General features: G+C 49.2%; 1 protein-coding gene across 4 annotated transcripts in view; it reads right to left on the minus strand.

Moving 5' to 3' along the window:
- The window catches only part of Dpf3 (double PHD fingers 3), a 274,033-nt gene that overhangs the window by 75,304 nt on the left and 173,711 nt on the right, over positions 1-25,018 (minus strand). For all 4 annotated transcript variants that reach the window (XM_032908086.1, XM_032908088.1, XM_032908089.1 and 1 more), the window contains exon 7: positions 4,875-5,012. In XM_032908086.1, coding sequence (XP_032763977.1) covers positions 4,875-5,012 — 138 coding nt within the window. The remainder of the gene's footprint in view (positions 1-4,874; positions 5,013-25,018) is intronic.

Below are 25,018 nucleotides of genomic sequence, written 5' to 3' on the forward strand. Positions count from 1 at the left end.
GCATTTAGTCAACACTCACTATGGGCACCAAACTTGGGGATGGATAGGTGCACGAATGGGTGGGTGGGTGGGTGGTTGCATGCTACTGATGAATGAATGAATGAATGAATAAATGAACAGTACTAATTTATTTACACTGTTTTCATGCTTGAATCTAAGACTTTGATCTCATTCCTACCCCCAAAAAGTATCCTGAAAACAGTGTCTGAGGCAGATTCCAATTGCACAGAGAAAACTAAAGGGATTTTAAAAGACTTCGGAGATTGTGGGCCTGGGTTGCTGAGATTTCGAACCTTAACCTGCTGACTAAAGTCGCTCTGAGTCGCTAAGGAGAGCCTCTGAGTGGTACCTCGCAGTCCTGACTCCTCCCCTTTTATTCATGTGTGCCCATAGCTAGAGATGAAGGAGACGAAGGTGGCAAGAGAAACTGAGGGAAAAAGAAAACCCCAGGCTCGTCTGGGGAGAAGGGCAGCAGCCCAAGGGAAGAAGCCTCATCAGAAATGTCCTCTCTCCTCAGAAGGAAGGGCGGGGCTCCAAGCATTTCCAGCTACTCGTCTGCCCTTGAGGCAGAGAGCCTCCAGCCCAGAGCAATGAAGGCAAACCTAGAGCAAGAAAGAGAGTGGAAACTCAGGAGGAAACCAGAGAGTGGGGGAGGAACAGAGGCAAGACTGCATCCTCCGGGGTGGGGGTGGGAGGCAGGGGGACAGCAGGAATACCAAAGTCAAAAGGTCACTCTGACCTATGGCCATGGGTGGTATGAACCAGTTGCCTATGGCCCTGAATACTCCTATATCTTTGGGGTTATTTTTTGATGACGCCAGCTGGGGTCACCCTGAAGCTCTAGTAAATGCACTTGCCAGCATGCAGACCTTCTCAGGGGGAGCATTAGCCTCCAGGATTAAACTCTTCTGCCTCCCTCCCTCGGTCTGGAAGCCTGGAAGAGGTGGAGGGCTGAGCTGAGCCCTCAGAATGCTGCTGGGCTGTCACACTCAGTTCACCGTGCAGCCCCAGTGGCATTTAGGGGCAGTATGGATGGGAGCCCACTCCAAGCCCCAAACAGTGAGAGCAGCTAATAACTGGGTATTAATGATGCCAGCAATTAGTGCTCACAGGAAAATGGTGGGGGCCTGCTCACCAGGGGCATGTGGGAGGAAACAGAGTGCACATTTGGAGCGGCAAGCAAAATCAGTGGTATGTGTGTGGCCCACAAAAGCCAGGGTGAGCAGCTGCCATGGGGTTTGTTCAGCGAAACTGGGCCTAGGGGAAGATGGCTTCTCCAGACACTAAGAGCTTATCTGCTGCATCCACTTCCCTATGTATGAAATTAGGGCTGGTCATGGAGTTCTCAGGGGTGGGTAGGGGGTGAAGTTGTGAGAAGACATCATTAAAAAAATCAAATAAAATAAAGGATCTTTCTGAGGATTCTGGAACCATCTTTGTATGGGGAGAACCGAGATGAGCCCAGATAGGGCTATTCTGTTTCAGTCAGTCATGTGACGCTTTGTGAGAAGCTGGTGTTTCATCAGCAAGGTAAAAAAGGAAAGAAGACAAGGATGAACCAGAGTGTGTTGCTTATCCATAGGCCCACAGATGGATAGAGACCAGCATGGGACATTGGAAAAGGAAAAGCACAGTCTCTTTATTAAGCAAACCCATGCTATTTCCCCAGGGACACCTAAGGAGGACACAGATACCTAATGATAAGTTTGCATTCAAGATCCTGATTGGAAGGACAAAGAATGTCAGTGCTGGTCACAGAAGCCTACCTGGAGGAGATCTCAGGAACAGCCAGGAAGGGGACTGCCTCCTTCCACTTACTGTTGCTGCCAAGGTGTACATGTGTACATACATACACGCATGTGTGTGCACAGACACCGCTGGCTGTGGGCACTGTAGGGGAACTGGGCAAACACGACTCAAAGGAGAAACCATTTGAACATTATAAAATGGGATACCTGAACACAGGAGCAAGGCCAGGCATTGAAGAAGTGCAAGAGACAGGCTAGCGCTGCGGGAATGAGCAAGAAAGCTGAGAGGAGCTTTGGAGAGAAGATGAGTCATTAATCTCTGCTTTCCAGATAACACCTAAAACCAAAGATCATTTCCAGCCTCTTCCTGGTAGGAGGCAACAGCTCCTCACGACTTCCTAGACACTTAGACCAGAGACAGGAAGGGGAAGGGCACTGCCAGCCGCCTCAGTACAGATAGGCTTTCTTCCCTGACAGAGAAGGAAAACTCTCCCAAAGTGCAGGCAGCGAGCTGGGTGTCATGGAGACTCAGATCTGGTGCAGAAAGAGCGAAGCCATCCTCCTCCTCCTCCAGCCCTGCTTCCCAGATTCTGCCCAGATGGCAACAGGAGGTGAGAAAACAAGGGTCTGTCACATTAAAAGCTTGAACCCTCAAAGTTGGAAACAAATTAATGTCACGGGATGTGTTTTCCCCAACTCCAAATTTCTCTACTGCAGCTTAACCTCTAGTACTTTGGCATTTGGTTCTAATGGAGAGAGAGAGAGAGAGAGGTAAAGAAAGTAATTAAAGTGCCGGAGAGATGGCTCAGTGGTTAAGGGAGTGCACCGGCCTTATCCAGTCTCTAGAGCTTACACAGGGTGACTGACAACCACCTATAACTCCAGATTCAGGGATCTGACGCCCTCTTCTGGTCTCCACATGCACTCCACTCATGTGCACATCCCCCACCCCCCTCCCCTTTCACATAATTCACAGTGAAAAGAAATCTTCTTTTAAAAATAAACAAAGTAAAGGTAAAATGAGGCCATTGGAGCTGAGGAGACAGCTAGGCTGGTAAAGTGGACATGACAACTGAGTGTAGACACCCCCGAACCTATGGGGAAAGATGGCAACAGCTACACATGCCCATAATCCCAGAGCTCAGAGACCGGTGACCTCTGGCGCTCTCCATAGCCAGGCTCACCGAATCAGTGACATGCACATTCAGTGAGAGACTCGGTCTCAAAAATTAAAGTGAAAAGCAACTGAGAGCCCATGAAAGTGTGACAGATAGACATTCAGACAGACAGACAGAGGCATACACACAGAGAGGGGCGGAGGGAAAGGGGAGAGGGAGGGAAGGAGAGAGAGAGGAAAGGAGGGAGGGAGGGAGGGAGGGGAGAGGGAGAGGGGGGGGGTAGGGAAAGGAGGGGAGGGGGGAGGGGAGGGGAAGGGGAGGGGGGGGGAGGGGAGGGAGGGGAGGGGAGGGAGGGAGAGGGAGAGGAGAGGGAGGGGAGGGGAGGGAGAGGGAGAGAAAGAGGGAGAGGGAGAGAGAGCACAGCTATTAGGGGTGAGTCTTATCCAGTCTGCCTGGTGACATTATAAGAAGAGGTTACATGGACCAAAAAAAAAAAAAAAAAATCGAGACCCCAGAATATATGTGCACAGAGAGAAATGAGCAGAACTGCCAAAAGACAGCCTTCTGCAAGCCAAGGAGAGAAGTTCAAGAAACCAACTCGACAGTACCTTGACCTTGGTTTTTCAAGCCCCCAGATCTATGAAAGCTTAATTTCTGTACTTAAGACTACGGGTCTGAGATGTTTGCTGCTAGCCATAGCATACTAATAAAGAAGTCAGCATTACCAGTGAACACGGGTGTAGACCAAGAAGCACGCACAAATCCAAACAAAGGTCTCGGACAAGGGTGTGTGTGTCCATGATCTCAAGTACTTGGTGAAAGTGTCCATCTGCTGTCAGTTAAGCTGACAGCTTCAACCACACAGGAGTCAACTTTAAATTTAGAATCTGGACACTTTACAAGTCACACTCTTGGTTCACTTTAAGGTACATAAAAATATATATAATATATATATTACTTATATACATGCATATATTATTATATGTATACATATATATTTATATACATATATACATACATACAATACATACTTACATCTCCCAGGGTTTGGAGAGGTGGATCAGTGGTTGAGAGCATTTAATGCTCTTCCAGTGGACTCAAGTTCAATTCCCAGCACCCACCTGGTGGCTCTCAACCATCATCTGTCACTTCAATCCCAGGAAACCCAACACACTCTTCTGACATCAGTAGGCACTGTACATGCATGTAGTGCACACACATGCATGCAGGCAAAATGTTCACATACATGAAATGATAAACTATATCTAAAAAAACTAAAAGAAAATGTACCAACGACTTGCATAAAGAAAACAAAGCCCACACCATACGTCCACGGATACCCTTCCCTCCAGTGATCTCAGTAAGGCCCAGATCTTGAAGCAAGCTTAACAATTCCATGACCACATCCTGCTTTGAGGTTTCTGTCAGCCCAGAAACCAAAATACATGGTGGAGAGCCAGTCAGGTGGTAAACGCTAAGCTCCACTTTGATTCCTAATTCATAACTAGAAGAGGAAGGAGGGGAAGAATAGACACACAGACCTACAAGATCACTTTGAGTCTTCAGAGCCAAGTGTCATCCCAAGTGACATATCCATCAACAGCCGGTGGGTTCTGTACCCTAAGTAGTGACCCATACAGGAAAACCATAGCAACCCACCAATACTCAACAATTGTGAGTGAACCTTCTGAAGCTGAGGGAAGAGGTGGACAGGTCTAGCCTCTGCCAGCGGCCAGGTGAGGACACTCCCCTTCTGCTGGACACTCATGCATCAGCCCGCCTCTCTCTGGAGACAAGGCTGATCACGTGCATTCTGACCTGCTTGCACTTAGCTGGTAACTCAGCTCAGCCATACGTGTGGTAGCTGGCTGAGCTTAGGAGTCAACTTACTGCAGACCACCGGGACCCATTGGTTTTTACTGCCAGATTCCAGAGTGGAAAGAAAAAGATTGGTACCCAAACTACCCATCCCGTCCCTCATGCCCTAACCTTACAAGCGGAAACTCACGTCTGTGGTTCTCGTTTCTGTGGTTGGGTGGGGATCGGGTCTCCTGGTCTTGGGCTTCATCTCCCTCCTCGCTGGCCAGGTGAGTGTGAGCATAGTGGTAGCTGAGTCCCGGCCGGTTCTTGTAGCGCTTGCCACAGACTAGAGAAGCAAAGAGAAGACGCGATGAAGGACAATGTTGGCAACTTCTTTGGTCACTCTCTTCATACTCCAGGGCGACTGTCCCCAGTGGTCTACACCAGAGCCAGACTTCCCCTTAAAAATTATTCCTACCTTCAGACCCATACCACTGTAACCACATGACTCACGGACACAGCACAGAGTACTTAGGCGAGCACTGTGTGACTGTGCTTGCTGTGGAGCTAGGGAGGCTAGGCAAGTGCTCCGTTGCTAAGCCATGCTCCCAGCCTGTGCACGCAGATGGGCATGGTCCTCCTAACTTTGAATCCAATTATCACCGGAAGCCGACCCAGTCCAACATTTCAGGTCACCAATGAGGCAAAGCGGCCCGTAACACTAAGTGACGTGCATAGCACACACATCAGCAGAGGAGCCACCAGAACCCAGGTCTCCTGGATTCCTCGGCAGTGACCCATCTGCTGCCCTGTGGTTGAGTCTGTATGAAGTAGGAAAGTTTCCACTGGGTAACGTTCTCCATGTATCACCCTGTGACTTATGCCAGGAAAATGTGCTCCAGCCTCACCACGAGCACAATGAGACTGAGGCATCCTGGGGACTGGAGCAGCCAAGAGCTTGTGACCTCAATGCTCCTAATTAGCCCCTGGCACCCCCAGGCCTCTCTCAAATGAGACTTTAGACAGAAGACAACTGATAATATTAAAATGGCATCTTAGAAGCAAGAAGGAAGGGGGTTGCTCAGTATTCCAGCTGCCCGGGACCTAGAGAGCAAAAGGCAGGCAGAGTGACCTCGGGGCAGTCCGCCAACCATGCCTTCCACACACTCAGCCCAGACCTCAGGCTTTGGGGGTAGGATTGTCAAGAACAGAAGCTTTTGGGTCTTCAAAGTCGAACTGTGGTCCCAAATGGTCAGTCTTGCTTGCCCGCCCAGCAGACCAAGCCAAGCGGACTTTGCTGGAGCACTGGGGATGGGCTGCTCTGAGGGACTCTCTCCCAGATCACTGTCACCAGAGACCATAAATACGTCATGGGGAGGGAGAGCAGGACTTCAGGATCAGACCTATATTCAAACCTCAGTTCTAGCCATGCAAATTCAGTGGCCATGACCACCACTATAAGGAGAAGCACCACTAGGCACTACCATAAGGACTTCTCAGAGCTTGTCTTTTCCTCAGATTCTCCTAGGGTTGGCAAAATTAAATAGCACCATCTCTTCTCTCCCTTATTTAAGTAAACTACTTCTAATTAGCATAATTCATTTTGAGTAATAGCCAGAACAATAGTTTCAAGTGGCAGAATTGGACGTCTCCTATTTCTATGAGGCCGGATCTAGTGTCTCATGCCTTGAATGACTTGGTAGCTAATTTTTAGCCTTTATTAAATTTAAGACGTTCCTATTACTCCTGACTTAGAATCTTATTATAGAAAGTTTTTATCGACTGCCCTTTAAGCATCTGCTAATGCTTGGTGTTTCTTTAGTTTATGGATATGGTGAATTAGGTTGGTTTCCTAGTATTTCCTATTATCGAACCATTCCTGCATTCCTAGAACACACTCCATTTGGTCAGCGTGTACTGTTCAACTGATACACTGCTGGAGTCAACTTGATAATACTGCATTGGAACTCAGACGCGGAGAGCTTTAATTTTTGAACTGTCTTTATGGGCTTGATTCTACAGCCAAGTCAACTTCCAAAAACCAAATGAGTAAGTTTTGCTACGTGAAATTGGACAAGACACGTACTCTCTCTGGGTGCCTTTCCTCTGGAAATGAAGATAATAATACTCATTTTGAAGGCTAATCAAAAGATCATTAATAGTATTTGTAAAGAATCTCAGAGTCTAACATAATAGTCATTCGATAAATGGTAACTAATGGGCAAGAGACATCAGCCTTGTTTGTCACATCTAAAGGGCTGGACCCTCCCAAAGAAGAACTTTGATCCCTCAACCTGTTCTGTAGAATCTGGCATTGGTTGGACATCCTTGACGAGTGTTTAAAATTCAAGCTGGGGGCTTGGCAGCTATAAATTCAAACGCTCTCTCTCTCTCTCTCTCTCTCTCTCTCTCTCTCTCTCTCTCTCCTCTCTGTGTGTGTGTGTGTGTGTGTGTGTGTGTGTACATGTGTGTGTATGTGTGTCCCTCCTCTCCCTCACTCCCTCTCTCAAAACAAACTAAGATGGTGCCTTGCATCTCAGTCCCATGTGACTTAGGAAGCAGGACCTAAAGAGGCCCCTGAGATACACTCTCTGCCTGCTTGTGGCTTTTTCCATTTAACCTTTTAAATGATCTGAGGTCAATAAGTAACAAATTACACGGTCATCGGATATGAATCCACTTAGTCACCAAACACACATGAGGAATGCATGGCGATTCAAACTGGAGAGGCTTTCAGTGTTTGCACAAGGCCGCCTGGGCCCTCTGCGGATCCACCCACGACCCTAAGTGAGCTAACTGTTCATGCACTGCCGGGCCAACCACTGCGCCTTTTTCTTAATCACAGCATCTCAAGATCTTAACTGTCACTCTACTAACCATCCACTAAGATTATCCCACTAACAGTCCAGAAGCCTGTTCTGGGCTCCAGGGATGAGAACTCCCCACCCTTCAGAACAGGTGCTCCTCCCCAGGACTTGGGTAATGATCCTGCTACACCTACAGTCTTCCCTTCAGGGTGCTTCCCTACTGACTTATTTGATTTCCTCAGCTCCGCCTCATCTGCTGCTGTGCACATTCTACAGAATATATTTGTTGATTGGCTGGCGAGAGGACATAGAGACACTGCGGGAGAGACAAGAGCCAGGAGTGCAGGCAAGCCCATGGTGTCTCATCCATCTAGCCGCACTGTGGTGGTTAGAATACGGCTGCCCCCGTAGACTCATGTGTTTGAATGTTTAGCCTAGAGGGAGTGGCACTACTGGGTGGTGTGGCCTTGCTGGGGTAGGTGTGACCTTGTTGGAGGAAGTGTGTTACTGAGAGGTGGGCTTTGAAGTCTCCTATGTTCAAGCTCTATCCAAGTGTGGTACACAGTCCCCCTCCACTGCCTGCAGATCAAGACGTAGAATTCTCAGCTCCTTTCCCAGCACCATGTCTGTCTACATGATGCCATGCTTCCAGCCAGGATGGTAATGGACTGAACCTCTGAAATTAATTAAATGTTTTCCTTTATTAGAGTTGTCGTGGTCATAGGGTCTCATCCCAACAATGGAAACCTTAAACTAAGACAAACACTAATCTCACACTAATGACTCTAACACCTACAAAGCCGAACCCTAGTGACGGCGTCCATCTCCTCCCCTAACACTGTACAGGGTGGTACCCTGGAGAATGAAGTCCTTTGCTAGAGCACAGATTCTCAACATGTGTGGTTCCCAGACAAGCACACACACACACACACACACACACACACACACACACACACACACACACACACACCAGCCCCTGAATCAGAAGCGATGGGGATTATGGGGGATACTCAACCACCTGCTCGATAAACCAGGGAACCCACATTATCCTGGAAGCTCTTAGTTCTAAAGCTTGAGAAGACTTAGGCCTGACTCTAACCAACCTGGTCTACTTACCTTCCTAGTATATGGGTATAGGGTAGACCCTTCCTTGAGGCATTGGATTGGTCACTAGAAGATACAGATCCAGGCAGCTCAGGGAAGGGTCCTGGAAGCCAGACTCCCTTGTAAAGTGCCTCAGGATGGAGCCTCATCTTTCATGGCTCATTTGAACAATGCCCTTCATCACTAGGCCTCCAACAACAAACGCTAACACATGCTAGCTCAGTGGCACCGAAAAGACAAAGACAACGGGGCCCAGACCCCTCTCCTCCAAGGAGCTCTCGGTCTAGACAAAGAGATGTGCCTATAAAGGAGAGATGTGACAAGGCTGTGTGGGCAGGCATGGCTGAGGGGGTATCTGAGAGGGGCAGCAGACAGCTTGAGCTGGGGAGAACGGATTCCTAGAGTAAGAACGCCCTGTAGGAGGGCATGAGGTGAGCAAGACTGGCCTGCGGCTCCAGAGCATAGCCATTTGGTACCGGGAGCCATTGGAGAAAGCTGGAGTAAGGAGAGGGGTGTGGGTGGAGAGAGCTAACAGAAAGGCAGTGGGCTTGGCTCCATCCTGACAATGAGGATTGAGGGAGGCAGTTAGCCTAGAGCATAAAGTTAATCTGGTCCGTACTCTAGCTTACTGCTGGCAGGACGAATTTAAAGGTGGCAGGACACCATTTGCCTTGCTGGTGGGTGAAAAAATGGCCTTATGGGTAGAAGTGAATTGTGAGGAGAGGGATTCAAGGCAGAACCTGGTAGAAAGCAGAGTAAGAATGCAATGTGGTGCCAACTATCATGGCTGTCTCTGAGGTGCACTCTGGCCTCATCTGGCACTAGGTCCTGCCTCCTCCTTGCCTTCCTGCTTACTTCTCAAGCAGCTTTTTCCTTACCACAGAGACTTCGAGCATGCTCTTCCCTCTGCATCACCTACTCCCCACCCCCAGTTTGCCTGATGAGCGTCTAATCATCCTTCAACTCTTCGTTCTAATGCCCTTCCCCAGGGAGGTCCTGCCAATCATCAGGACCCTGGTGTTCACCTTCCGAGGACTAATCCACATCACCCCTACAGGCAGCCAGTGAGACAGACCCTATACATTCACACACGTTCCGTCTGCAATGGCCAGCATGGAGTCTGACTGCGACAGGCACTTGGATGTCAGCTAAGGGAAGTAAGGAAGACGCCTGATTCCTGATTTGGGTGAGCTGTTAGAATAGAGGAGAAAAATGAAACTTAAGGAAGAAAAAAAATGGGTTAGCCTGTGGTACTTTTATTCTTGCGGAAAGGGATGTGGTTGGGCTATAGGCACTGTGGCACGGGAAGTTACGGTTGTTGATACACAGCAAGGGAAACTGTGGGAGGACCTACAGAGGTGGAGACTTAAGTTTACTTTTTAGATTAGTTAACAAAGACTCACGTGAGAGCCAGAAGCACGTGCCACGGCAGGGGGCTTTCAGGACAGAAGTATGGGAGCCGCAGCTAACCCATGGTGGTGGCTTGAATGAGAAATGTCCCCCACTTGGTCCCTAGCTGGCAGGGCTGTTTGGGAGGCCTAGGAGGTATGGACTTACTGGAGGACATACGTCATTGGGGGTGGGAGGTGGACCTTGAAGTTTAAAAGCTTTAACCATTTCAAGTTCACTCTCTCTGCTTCCTGCTTGTGGTTCAAGACGTGAGTTCTCACCTGTTCCTGCCGCCTGCTACCATGATTCCCTGCCATGATGAACTCTGAACTCTGAAACTAAAAGCCCAAATAAATTCCTGCTTCCATAGCAAGAATTTTGGAATTTTGGGTTCCTTTAAAAAGCAAGCAGAAATATTATGATTGTTTTTGTTTTTATCTCAGATGTGGGATTTGGGGCTGCTCCAGATGTCCACAACAGCTCCTTGGGTTTTACCTCATGCTCTAGCAGGGGCAAGATTCTGCCCGCTGTGGGTAGTCTGAACAATTATGTGATGTTTGAAATTTTGGGGACCTTTCAGAGGGCATATACATGCTGGGGGCCTGAGAGGCAGGGTGGGGCTGGGGGCCTGAGAGGCAGGGTGGGGCTGGGGACCTGAGAGGCAGGGTGGGGCTGGGTACCTGAGAGGCAGGGTGGGGCTGGTTGACTATTGGTTACAGTTGTTTAAGTGCCACATGCAAAGAAGGAACAAGGTGAGGAAATTAGATCTCCTATGGCAAAAAGTCAAACTTGCTCCAAGGAACTCGACACATTAATCAGCAAGAAGTTGTCTAATGTCCCCCTTCTGCCCTGTGACTTTACTCAAGGATCGTTCCCTCTCCCTCTCCGTCTCTGTCTCTCTGTGTCTCTGTCTCTCTCCTCTCTCCCTGTCCCTATCCTTGTCCCTCTGTCTGTCTCTGTCTCTGTCTCTGTCTCTCTCTCTCCCTCCCTCTCTCCCTCTCCCTGTCTCTCTGTCTCTCTCTGTCTCTCTCTCTCTCTCTCTCTCTCTCTCTCTCTTTCTCTGTCTCTGTCTCTCTCTCGTCAAGCGTTAAGGGCCTGAAAGGGTGGAAAAGAGGAAAACCTGCAAAATCGCAAAAGACAAGCTACGTCTATCGGTGTCCTTGGTCATGGTGTTGTATCACGGCAACAGAAAAGGAACAAGGGCACCAATCTTAAAGGCGAGCAGACTCAGGCTTAGAGGCAGCAGCACTATGGACGGCCAAGAGATGGAGAGCAAGAAGGGACTACTGCATATGGCCCTTGGGAGGCCACCACAGCAAGAAGATAAGCCTTGACCTTCTGGAAGCTGAGACAAAGCTGAGATGGTTGGCATGCTCCGGGAAACAAGGAGGAAGCACAGCCTAACAGACCACTCATTCCAGAGGGGACAGGGCAGCTGGCGAGGAAGGGGATATGAAGAGTTACCAGGGTGGTTTATGAGCAGGTCACAGGCTGAAGGGAGGCAGCTGGGGAGGGCAGCTTGAGAGGCGAGTTAGGAGGAACTGGAGTTAATGGAGAGGACACTGAGCTCCAAACAAAGCTACTGATGCTAAAACCTAGTCTTCCAAATGACATCATCAGGGGATGAGAGAGGAGGTCAAGAGTCCGTGATTAATTCTGATGGAATAGCAATGGAGTCAGAGTGCAACACTTTGATGGGACAACCTGCTTTAGAAATCCCGTGCTGATCGCTGTAGGCAAGCTAGAGAGGACACTAACTTCCTGTGTTTAATCCTACTTTCCAGTCACTCCAAACACTAAGGGCCAACTTCATTCAATTCTGATACCCAGCATATGGGTTTCATGCTCTGTGGCTACCATCTTGAAATACTTCTGTGCATATGTGTGTGTGCACGTGCGTCATGTGTGCATGCATAGGGGATGCTCTCTATATCCTGGAGTTCTCTATAGGGTAGACTAGCTGGCCAGTGAGCCCAGGAACACCTGTCTATATATCTCCAGTGCTCAGATTATAAGCGCACACTACCACACCTAGCTTTTTACGTGGGTTCCAGGAACTAAACTCGGGTCCTTACACTTGTAGAGCGAAAAGTTCACCAACTGAGCTCTCCCCCCAGTCCCTCTGGGTCTAACCTTGCCCTGGAAATCTGGGAGTGGAGATGTGGCAATATGTTGCTCCACTTGAAAGCTTTAAATCCACCAGGGTGAACCTAGGCCCCAAGTGGTTGAATCAAGAGTGGATCCCTGGAAGTCTGCCTGGGGCAGTTCACTGGTCATTGTGCCAATTTTGTCGTGCCGGTTTTGTCACTGGAGAAGGGGGAACTGCGCCGACATCTGAATAGTCTGCATCTGAACTGGGTGGGTTTGAACTGGGTGGGTTCGAACTCTGCCTGAGACTGCTGACTACATGATCTCGGTGAGCTGCCAAGCCTCCCTGCACCATGTACCCTCTCTGGAATGGGCTCACTGTGACAGCACGCCTACCTCCCCACAAGGAGAAAGATGTACGACAACAATTTAAAAGTGGATCCATGGTAAGTCTCAGTCACCATCAGCTGTCATTCCCCCCCCCACTGCCATCAGAGGGGCTCAGCAGAGACAATCAACCCCAAAAGGGAGGGAGCTGGCTGCTTCTCCTCCGAAGTGTGGGGTAATGGTGTAGGGTAGGAAAGAAGGTAAGGAGAAGAATAACATTCTGAAAATGAAGTACTGTCGCCATCTGCTCCCATCTCATCAAGTCGGCACTCCTGCTCTGGAAGGAGCTGTCTCAGGGAATCAGACTAAGCCCCAAGACTGCTGAAGCATGCAGAGAGGGCTGAACCCCCAGCTTCCTTCTATAGTCTCCCTCCCCAGGGCCCACTGCTCTACGTCATGTACCTCCGCAGCCATCACCCCTGGGACCAGTCGGCCCCATCTGCGCACAGCCTAAGGTCCTTCTTTTCACCTTGGCAAGCCAGCACCTGGATTTTGTGTTCCTGGCGCAGCGCGCGTGGAGAGCAATGGCTGTGACAAGGGAAGTCCAGCTTGCCTCCCTCTCTCTCCTTCCCCCTGGGGCAGATCCATCTGTCAAGCTGCAGAAATAGCTTTACCCACATTCCTGGTCCAGAGCTGGGTTCTCCACATGGGACCTCCAGGCTAGAGTTACGAATGCCATCAGTGTTGTCCCAGAGCAGGGACAGCATGTCCCCTATCCCCCTACTCCACTCCAATCGGGACTGGGTGGAGGGGGTGAGGGTGGGGGGTGGCAGTTTCTGTGAACAAAGCCAGCTACAGCAGACAGCAGAATCCTTCCTGCCGGGGAGAAGCGGCTGCCTTCCCTACTGATAACTTAATGACTCTGGCACATTTTCATCAGCCCAACTTGGAGCACGCAGTGGGTATCTGAGCCCGTGGTTCCCAGAGACAGAAAGCAGCGACTGAAAGCAATTACAGGATGAGTGTCCAAGAGACAAAGCCGAGGCCTTGGGAGCCACGAGGCGCATCGCATTCCCAGCGTCTGCCCATGGCACAGACACGCAGCCCCTTCCCTCTACAGCTCCACTCCTCCAGCTAGGACACAAATCACAGCGCCCAGCATCTACTGCTGCTGGCCGGAGGCATCGTAACTGCCGTCAGACAGGCAGCCCCCAACCCCTACAGTTACAAGATGTGGATCCCGTTTACAGGTGAAGAACCCAAGGGTGGAAAGGGATAAATGACTCCCCAGATTGGCACAGCCAGGATTCAAACCCAGGTCTGTCTGTCTGCCTTTGCAGAATACAGCTGGAAGATGTGCCGTGTGTTTTCTGCCTTGTCACTCCTGTCCCTGGCTCTCCCAGTGCCTGGGGCTGACCTCCATAGCTTGCTTTTCCCAGGGGCCTTCATTCTGCATCTGGCCATTTGCCAGGAAGAAGCAGAGTGAGAAGGGAAGTTGAGGTCCGTGCCCTGCCCTGCTTTTACTCTGCTGGGACCTTCATAATCATGTCGTCATACTCTCTCCTATTTACTACCTCAGAGTGGACCCCACAGCCTGCAGGGCCTCGTGCATACCATTTGGTCAGAAGAACCGTGCACTACCAGGCTGGCTGATAGATGTTTGGCGCTCTACACACCTGGCCAGGGGTGTCTCTTTGTCCTCTTTGCAGTGCCATCGAGGGGTAGAGGAGAGCCCCCACCCAGTTGCCTAAGTAGGGAGCAAAGTGAGAAAAGTTCTGTGTGACTTTACTATAAACTGAGGCCAAAAACAAAAACAAAAACAAAACAGGAGAGATGCATCTCAAGGTGGGCTTGTTCATTCCCAAGGACCATTTTAAATGACTGGGCTTTCTTTAAGAGCCCACAATGGCTCCACAGGACCCAAAAGAAGAGAAATGAAAGATTCATCCAGCACCTGCAACGTTTGCACCTGCACTTGTGCAAATGGTAAGGAGCCCCTCTCTGGCCAGCCCAAGCTTCCACACTAGGGTGGGCCTCAAAGACTGGACTCCAGATGAGCTGGTTGCCTCCAGGAGCCCTGTGATCCAGTTCTGGCTCTTTTATAAACAAACCCTCTCTAGATCCTTGGACAAACCACACTGTAAAAAATATTGATCCTGGATCGGATTCCTTCTAAGTCCTCTCCATTCTAGTTCCTCGTGGCTGTTTTCTCTCTGCCTTGAAAGGTCTGTGTGGCCCCTGGGTCTCTTACCCCCTCAGCTATGATAGAAAAATTATATATGCTCGTAGCCACAACATCTGCCCAGGGTCTGCTGACACCTAGCAAGGCCTGCATTCCTGCGAAGTCAGGAGCTGGGGGCATGGTAAGTTGAAATATCCTTACATTTTTGTAGGTTTTTTTTCCTTTGTTGCAATAAGGCCTCATGTAACATAGGCTAGCCTTGAACTCACTATGTAGCCAAAGCTGGCCTTGAACTCCTGATTTCCTTGCATTGGCCTCCCAAGTACTAAGATCTCAGGTATATACCACCACATACAGCTGACATCCTGCATTTTTACAGACACATATCTCAAGGCCTGGCACCCGTCTTTATTATGTGAGTCCAGGCCCAGTACCTTAGTAACCACTGAGTCCAGTTGTAACCAAGGGAGCTGTCCTGCTTCTTTGGGAATTTATTATATGTGAATACAGCTCCCAGTGAATAACAGGAAGAAGAGGGAGCTGATACAAGTCTTTCATTTCAAGATACTATGTAACTTGCTTCTGAGCGGCCCGGAAGAGAGATGCAGGTGCCCCCAAACCAAACTGTTTAGTTTCCTGCCCTACTGAGAAACATGGCAGTGGAACGCTGGCAATCTGCCCCTTGTCTTAGGGGAAGTGACTTCACCTAAGCCTTAGTTTCCTTGTCTATAAAATGGCGGTGACAGAAGTGATAAGTCAGGGTAAGGCCTGTGTCAGTCCAAGATCATGTAGGACACATTCAGGACCTGACCCATGACATGGGCTCCAGATCGCTAGCTGTTTTTGCCAACTCACTCAGTTCTACATTCCTAGATCTAACAACTCCAAACCCTGGTTCACAGAACCAACCAGGGATTCCCCTGGGGTGCTAAGTGCCCTTGTCGGTGTGTATAAAGAAAATAAATATCTATTGACAATATCCATGATGCAGGCAATGAACTGCTGCTTTTCTGCACTCTTATTGAGCCTTCCTAGAAACTCTAGCACTTGTATCAATGTCATCACTTTTGAATATGCCCAAGGTCACAGCTAGGAAATGACATGGCATGGCTTCAAATCCTGGGCTCTTGACTCCAGAACCATCTTCTTTCACCCATCCCCTGGAGACAGGGTTTCTCTATGTAGCCCTGGATATTCTGGAACTCACTCTGTAGAGCAGGCTGGCCTTGAACTCAGAGATCCGTCTGCCTTTCCCTCCCAAGTGCCACCACTGCCTGGCTCAACCATTGTCTTAAGGCAGTGTCTGAATCCTCATTTCTAGGGAGGGGAGGCCCATGTTACCATGTCTTTCATTAATTCTTCCAATAAAGAATAAAATATGATTTAATTATATAAAAATAATTAAGTAATCCAATGGTCAACATTCCTGGGGAAAATAAACAGAGAAGAGTCAAGAATCAGACCCAGTTACCACAGTGGCAGCTCTTACTTCTTGGAAGCTTGTGGGTGTCCCCTCTCTGGGACTCTATAACCTGCTAAGCCTTCATGACGACCCAAGAAAGGCTGCACTAGGCATAGAGCAGACTTTGTGACTCTGAGGCCACCCTGAGGGACTTCTAGCACCTTTAGAGAAACCAAAGTCCAAGGCTTCTGTTAGACTTCCTGCCCGGGCCTCCTGACACTTCAGCATTCATGGCAAAGTTCCATCACTCTCCAAATGTCCTTCTTTCAAAATGTTCCACTTAAGCCTCTCTCATGTCTCAGCATATCAAGCCCAAGAGGTCAGGGGTCATCAATGCCTCTCTCTCCACTCTCAGGCAACCCTCCTGCTCTCAACCATTGCCGGGTTCTGTGGGGTCTCCTCTCTTGTCTTTCTTTCTTCCCCCCACCTCTATCTCTGCCTCTCTGTCTCTCTCCCTCCTCTGCGCCCCTTCCCCTCCCCCTCAGGAGGCCAGATGACAATCAACCGTCACTTCTCAAGCACCATCCACTTATTAGGAGGACGGAGTCTCACTTGCCTGGAACTTGCCAAAAGGCTAGGCTTGCTACCTAGCAAACCCCTGCGGTCCGCCTGTCTCTGCCTCTTCAGCACTAGGATTTCAAACTTTCGTGCCACACCCAGCCTATTCCATGTGGGCTCTGGGAAGCACACTCCAGTAGCCATGTGTTCAAGGCAAATGTTTTGCCCGCTGAGCCACCCCACCATCCTGTGGGTTTCCTGTCACAAGGCCTGTCTCATTTGCCCAATTCATTTGTTCCTGCTCTCAGTACTGCCCAGGCTTCTTCTCATCTCCTCCCACATGATTGGAAAAGCCCCCTCCAGGCTCCAGGCATCTCACCTGAGTCATCCTATAGATTAACTTTCCTAAGTGGCCCCAGTTTGACAGTGCAGTCACCCTTCAGACGAGCCCAGCCTGGCATCCCGTAAGCCCTCCTGCCGTAGACACCTGCCACACACTACTGCACACTCTGCTGTGGACAAGGTGACTGCCTCCTGTCCTGGCACGCTCCCTTCTCAGCCATTCATCAAGGGCTTGAGATAGCCCTGTGCTAGGGATTTGGCCTAGGACTCTGTCCTTGCCCGAGACGATACACTGTGTAGCCTGAGAGCACAGACACACAGACAGGCTGTGACCACACAGTAGGAGAAGGTGCTTTGTGGAGCACACTCAAGGTCCACATGGAACAGTGCATCATTACTGGGGATGGGAGGGGTGGGAGGAGATTCACAGCTGCAATCAAATTCCACCTCTCACTTACTCCCTGTGTGACCCCGGAGAGTTATTAACCCCTCTTCTCCCCAGTCCTCATCTAGAAGATGGAGACAACTGCAGTTTCTATCTCATGACCCTTCTGTGAGATTGAAATAGCTCACATAGAGGAGACTCATAGAACATTCCAGACCCATAACCTAAGCCAGGAACCATTGCTAGTATGACTTCTCTACAGACCTCAATATAAACTCTTCTATATCCCTGGAGACAGGAATCCACTCACTCTGTGCTCATTTAAATCTGACTGCCCTTGAGATGTATCCTCTGATCTGATTGCCCCCTAACACGCATGCACACACATGCAAACACACACACACACACACACACACACACACACACACACACACACCCCACTCTTCCTTGTATAATAAGCCTGATCTCTCTAGGCATACTTAGAAAGAGGAAAGAGCTAAGGTGAAAGAATGTTTCTTCAACCATATTGTATACAAACCCTTTATCTACGTCATCACAGTTGGTCTGCACGGAAGGTGCCCTTCCCACTGCACAGAGGGCTCGATACCCAGAACAAGTCATCTCCTCCTCCAAGTCCCAGACACTGAGTGGCAGAGCCACAGCTTGGCTCTCAGGGCAGTGTCCTTCCCCAGCTCTCTCACCTGGCGCAGGCAACACGCCCCACCCCACCCCACCCCGCCCCATGGCTAGCACCAGGCTCTCTGACCTCACAGTCCTGCTTCCAGGAAATAATAAAACATTGTACAAAGACTGAGCCCATTAACATTTCATCCTGGGTAGAGGACAGACTCATGGGGACCCACCCCTCCTAAGGAGCAGCTAATGGGAGAGGAGGAGACATTTTCTTCAGAGGCATAGCCAGCCACTGGAAGATACCCATGTTCCTGAAAGTGACCCCTTACCAAGGGGTCATACAGGCAACCCTAATTAAACTCATTGGTTTACCAAATATAAATAAAAATGAATAAATGATAGGAAGGAGAAAGGGGCTAGTTGGAAAGAGAAAATGGGTCAGCAGGAGTTAGAAGTGGGACAAGAGAGAGTAAAGAGACGTGAACACAATCAAAATACATTACATTCACTTATGAAAATGCCATAATGAAACCATTACGTATAATTAATATATGCTAAGAAAACAAAGACAAAACTGTGTGAAGAAAAACTGCAATGGTATTAATAGGGAACAAATTCTAAACTGAGCGTTTAGCAAGCTGAATACTGACTGCGCACCCAGAACAACCGTGAGCTGTGGCATGTCCACACTGTGGAATAGTATGCAGCCCTAAAATTGCTGTCATAGAAACACATTCGTTGACGTGGAAAGATATTCCTCTTGTACTGGTGAGTGAAAGGCATGGGGAGGGTTGGGGATAAGGAATAAATCCCAGCAAAGCCTACAAAAACTGAGTTCCCTTTGAGGACTAAGACAACATGATTTGTTCCCCCCTTGTGACACCTACAGCTTTGCCTTCCCTGCACAGGCACTATTTCCAGAGGGGGGAAATTACTTTCAAAAATGAAACGAACCTGTTAGCATTGTGGCTAAAACAGTTCCCATGGATGAGAAAGCCACCGCAGAGGGCGCAGGTGGCTATGGTGGCACACTTAGAGGGAAGAATGGATACAGCAAGGACCTCTGAGGACAGGGAGGACAGGGACAGGCAGCAGGACAAAGGAAACAGAGGCAAACGAGTTGAAGATATGCATCTGAGAAGCTTCCCAACCCCCCCCCCAGCCAGCTCTGCAGGGACACTGCCACTGGGTCTGTGGTACAGTGGCGTTCACATGTTTAAACAGGCCCAGCTCTGTGAGGACAGATGCAGGTTGTCTCCAGTGATGAATCCCTACCATAGGCCCTGCTCCACAAATCAAGTTTCTGGGGCACTAAGCCTCCTCTGCCACTCCCTCACACACACATAGCCAAGGATCTGCAAGATAACAGCCAGAGACAACTGAGTGATGGGCCAGCCACTGCACGAGGCAGCAAGCCCGAAGGCCAACTTATTGGCTTTTTTTTTTCCTTCCCTGCCACGGTTTGAAGCACAGAACACATGAGCCCTGGAGAATGCTGGCCTCTGTGCCCTCAAAGAAAATTTTCCTAAGATAGAAATGGTTATCTGAACCCACCTGCCGCACTCCGGTTTGAGTGAAGGCGGGTTGATCTGAAGGGGGCTGAGGAGAAAGATTTTCCAGGACCTCCGTGTCCGCCCACCCCACCAGTCATGCATCCACAGCTCATCTGACTCAGGGTGTAATCCCCTCATATCCCACAATGCACTCTTCGTTTCTGTTCCCAGACGTCTGGTCTGGACAGATAGCCTCTGAAGGTGCTGTGTGGGAGGAATGGAACCCACAGGGCCGGGCTGCGTTCTGATGAGGGAGGCCTGGAGCTCTAAGAGACCGCAAAGTACCGCTAGCAAGCAGACCTAACGGGAGACCCACTTCACTCTCTTCCCTTCTCTAGAATAAACATGGCAGAAAGTAGACTTTCAGAACTGGAAGAGAGCCCAGACTTTACTCTGACATGGCCCCTATTGGTTGTGGTTGCACCCCCATCACGGTTTGAATGAGAAAGCCTCACTCCACCTAACCCTGGAAGCACTGAACACCTGGCCCCCAAGCTAGTGGTGCTGCTTGGGGGAAATGGGGACCCTTTGCAATAAAGTGGGTCACTGGGGCGGCAGATGTGATGCAGTACGGCTTGGCCCGGTTTCCACCCACACTCTCTGTTGCCTGAACTGCTAAGATGCAGGCAAGCAGGCTCTGTGCACAGCTGCCATGTTAGCCAGACAATGTGAACCTTATCGTGCCTTGCCTGCCATGATGGCCCAACCATGTGCTTTCAAATCAGGAGCTGAAGTAAGCTGACACTCCCTAAGAAGCTTCAGTTGAGTAATTTTTATCACAGTAAGGAAGAAAAACCAGGTAATAGAAACCTCCAGCTAGACTTCTGAGAGAGAGAGAGAGAGAGAGAGAGAGAGAGAGAGAGAGAGAGAGAGAGAGATCACCCTGTACACCCTGTAGCATGGCCATTACAAAGTCACAGCCACATCTGCAGTTAAGGTACTGACAGAATTGGTGCTGAGCAGAACTTCTTGATGTGTCTACACTATGCATGACTCAGAGGTGGGTCACACTCAGATGTGACACTAACCTATGCTCATGTTCTAGTGTGCTGTGGTTTTAGTAGATTTAAATGTAAAGGCCTAGAAATCATGTAATCCATTCCATTACAATCACTATCTGACTCCAGCTTGCCAATCTGATACTAGAAGCAACCCACGAGTGTAGCACACGGGCACTGCCTCATAAATAAGGAATGCGTGTTTATTAACTGATTTCAAAAGCAATTCTCCCTCTGCTCTTTGGAGAGCACCACAGGAGGAGGACATGCTGAAGCAGATCTAGACTGGGCCACTTCTAGAGTTGTGGGGTTCATATCTTGGTGTTAGGGTCAGCCAGCTGTGGTACCTGGGGAAGTCCCTCCACCTCTATGAGCCCTGGGTTTTTTTTGTTTTTTTTTTTGTTTTTTTTTTTTGTTTTTTTTTTTTTTTTTGTTTTGTTTTTTTTTCTTAGAAAAATGAGCTCAGCTGTCCCTGTGGCTCAAGCTTACCCTGGGACTTTGTGCAGACAGTCTGTACAAAATGCCAGACACACTACTCTGTGTGTGGTAGGCACACACTAACAGGACTGTTACTTTAACTCAGAAGAGTTCCCTGTGTCCAGCAAAAACACAGGAGCCTCTTGTTCCTCCCGGAATGCCTACCACATAGAGACTGAATTGCTCAATCGCCACCTCGGCGTCACCATCTTCTCTATCATGTCCCCTGAACAAAGAAAACATGGGAGTAGGTCTCTCCTTGGGAGTCTGCCCTGATGACAAGGGCACTGCCGAGCAGCTCAGAGCTGGAGGCTCTTAGGACAAGGTTGAGCAGCTCAGGTAATGACACTGAACGCATCCCAGGAGCCCACACCCCAGGTTCCTTTCATGTCTGTCCCCACTTAACACCCCAGCTAAAACACAGATAATGGTCCCATTAGGGCTTCGTAAATTAAAGTCAGGTGCAGGGCTGTTGTGGTTTAGACTGGATGACTGAGCTTTATCATTGCTGAAAGAACTACCAAGAAAAGGTCTGAAGGAAGCCAAGTAAAACAGTGAGGCAAGCCAGTGGCGGACTGCCTAGAGAATCCTGGGGCCATATGATTTCTAGGCATGGCTGGAGAGACAGCTTAGCGGGTAAGGGCTGCACAACCATAAGGAGCCAAGTCCTGATCCCAGCACCCATGTAAAACACTGTGACAGGATGAGCACCTGAGACCCCAGCACTGTATGAGGCTGAAAACAAGAGTGTAGAGAGAATCGCTTATAAGCATCACCTGTCAATAAAAATGCTTATGGCCAATGAGCTGAGGCAGAAAAGAGGATGTGGGACATCCTTCAGGGATAGAGAGAATTCTGGGAAATAGAGGGCAAGAGATTCAAGCAAGTTGCTGAGGAAGATGCTAAGGAAGATACAGACCAGGACTAAAGAAGAGGTAACTAACCAGGATCTGGCTAAACTCGGGATAGAGTAAGAGGGATAAGTTAGAGTAAGTCATAGAACAGGCGAAAGCTTATGGCCTAGGCATGTATTAATAAATAGTCTCGGAGTCATCATTTCCAGGAGCAGGGGCTGGGAGGAAATTTTGGAATTATTTTTCGGACAAGAGGGTTGCCGGCTGCCAGCTTGGCTCCAGGTTCAGTGAGAGACAGACCCTGTCAGAAAGGAATAAAGAAAAATATTGATGTCCTCCTCCGGCATGTGTGTGCACTCATGATCACACAAAACACATACATATATATCTCTGAGAGAGACAGAGACAGACAGAGAAACAGACACACAGACACACAAAGACAGGGATATCCAGGCAGGGAACATTAAAAGAGCTGGATGGTCAAGGCCAGGGCCCTCGGGTTGGAATGAGGAGAAGCTGCCATCCTCATTCTTATGAATGCCCTGGAAAGCGGTAGGAACATGCAGGCTCCAGGCCTGGCCCTGTGGTTCTGATGAAGTCCAGAGGGAGACCCTGGAATCTGCAGGAGTACGTTTTCCTGAGTGTCTAGGTTATTTCTGCACCAGTGGTCAAGATCCAAAAACACTAACAGGCTCCCCGACAAAGCCCATTTCTGTTGTTTTGTTTTAAGGTAATGACCACCTTTCCTGACAAAAGACAGTGAAAAAACAGAACTTTAAGCCTTCAACTCAGTCAAATTTCAAGATAATTACTAGAGATCAGTTACTTGGTAGAAAAATGAAGTATTCATGTGTGCAGCATAGATGGGGCGAAAAAATAAATTACATTTAGATGATTTAATATTTCTGAGATGAAATAAATTCAATGGCTGAGTGAAAAGCAGGAAGTAAACCTCTATCACCTGAAGTCATCCACTAAAATAATATTTTAGCCACCTGCTGTGAAAAGGACACCTAGACCACCACCACCACAAGACGTCGACTATACTCAGGAGTACATACCAGGAAGGGTTAAACACAAATGTACCTGAAAAAAATGGATATTACCAACCCCCATAAATCCGGAGAGAGGTGTTTGGGGTCCAAGGTGACCTAATATTTTCATAAATAACTCCAAAGACGGAGTAGGAATTATGCAAATCAAACCTCAGATACAAAAATGGCAGGGGTTGCAAGTCTGTGGAGAATGGAATTTAACTACTGGGCAATGTCTTTAAATTTGCCTTTATTGAATCTTGTATATTGGAGTCACACATTATTGTATCTGTTTATTGAGACTCAATGGGGCCAAATGCAGAGTGATTTATGGAAAGAGAGACAATCAAATGCCTCAGGAGAAAAGATTCCACACCTGGAGAGACCCTGGCACTGGACAGACCGAAGCCAGCTGGGAAGGGGTTAGGTGTGCACAGAGGGGCTGTATGTTCTCAGAAAACAGGGGTTGTGCCAAAAGCTGATGTATGAATCAAACAAGCAGACGCCTGCTATTCTTTGAGCTACTTGGTCTTGATGCTGCTTCCAGAAGACATGCTTAAATGTGGATCCTGAGGGAATTCGGGAGCAGGCTAACACTGAGATTATGGGGTAAGACCCTAGTTCACCCAAGAATACAGGGGAGGCTAGACCAAAATGCTGAGCGTACATTTTGCTGGGAAAGGAGACAGAAAAGACAAGGCAATGTGGAGGAGAGAGCGGTTCCAGCTCCAGCTAAGAGAAAATAATCCTGGGAGGCACAGCTGGAATCGTGGAGAAAGGGCAGCTGTGGTAAGGCCATCCCTCAGGACACTGAGGAAGGGCGACAGGACACCTCTCTAGTTAGGATGCATTAGAGATTATTAAAAGCATTCCTTGTCCACCTCAGGGGTGGGGGGTGGGCTTCATGACCTCTCCAAAGGTCACTTCTACCCCCAGGGAATCCCATGTCTGAAGGGCACCAGATAAAAATAAAATCTATTAATCACCAAGCTGTCACACAATGTCCTGAGAGAGGCAGAATGAAGAAGGGCAAACTGCAGTGGACCTTGCTTTTCAGAGGGAGGCAGAACATGTATGGGCAGAGCTGAGGAAGCAGCTGCTGAGACTTTGGGGAAAGCCTGCATTGCCCTGTGATGAGCCCCCAACCTCTGCAGGGCACACGGGGTTGGGGGAGTCACCCTATGGGGAGGGGAGCAGAAAGTACTAAAGGACGCCAAGAGCCCATAAGCAAAGCTGGGAGGTTTGGAGGGGAGGGTCTGCTGAAAGCACTGAACGGGAGCTGGAGGGTGGGCTTGGCTCACACAGCCTCTGCAGTAGGAGGAGAACCAGGCAAGAGGTCACACACAAAGAACGCTTCATAGAGATAATCCTGCCAGACGTAGCTGTCACAGAAAGAGGAGGGAAGAAAGAAACAGGAAGTCGACGTGAGAAAAAAAAGAGCATCGAGGGGATGTCTGGAAACATTGGAGACGATCGCAGCTCAGGATTCCAAGAATGTTCTAGAAAAAGGACCAGCGAGGTGGCTCAGCATGTGTGCACGCTTGCCACCAAGCCCGATGACCTGAGTTCAATCCCTGGAACCCACAGGCGGGAGGAGAGAACCAGCTCCTACAGGTTGTCCTCTGCCCTCCCCAAGAGCCTTTGCATGGCACCAACCCCACGCACAGACACGCACTTAATCATCAATCGGTGTAACTTTTTTGAAGTTACAGAAATAGAGTGAAACGCTAACCCCACTGTCTAGAACAGCAGAAACAACAACAAGGAATCACAGTTTTTTAAGAGGAGTGGGGTAGTTAGGTCTCAGCTCCCGAGATGGGGAGACGCACAGCTGGAAATCCTACCCAGTGCCCAGAACCAGTCTCGCAAGGACTAGCACACATGGATTGTTTACATATCAGAACACGACTAAATGACACCCAGGAAATAAGACCCAGGCCAAAAGCAGGTACCTCCCGTCCAGGAGCAGGAAGTGCGCCAGACCCCCATGCCCTGCTTCCTTCTCTTCCTGGAGCACAGTTCCCTGAGGGTGGGGAGACCTGCAGAAGGTTCGGGAGTGTCATCCACATGGCATACGAAGCAGCCAGATGAGGGTCATGGAGTTTGAGTTCTAGCAAATGTTGTCCCACCAAACATCCCCACAGGGCTCAGGACAACATTTTGAACTCAAGAAGCCAGCGGAGAAGTAGGGAAGGGTACTGCCCGGGGTGCCCCTTACG

Source organism: Rattus rattus, chromosome 7 (genome assembly GCF_011064425.1).
Source record: "Rattus rattus isolate New Zealand chromosome 7, Rrattus_CSIRO_v1, whole genome shotgun sequence".
Lineage (NCBI taxonomy): Eukaryota > Metazoa > Chordata > Mammalia > Rodentia > Muridae > Rattus > Rattus rattus.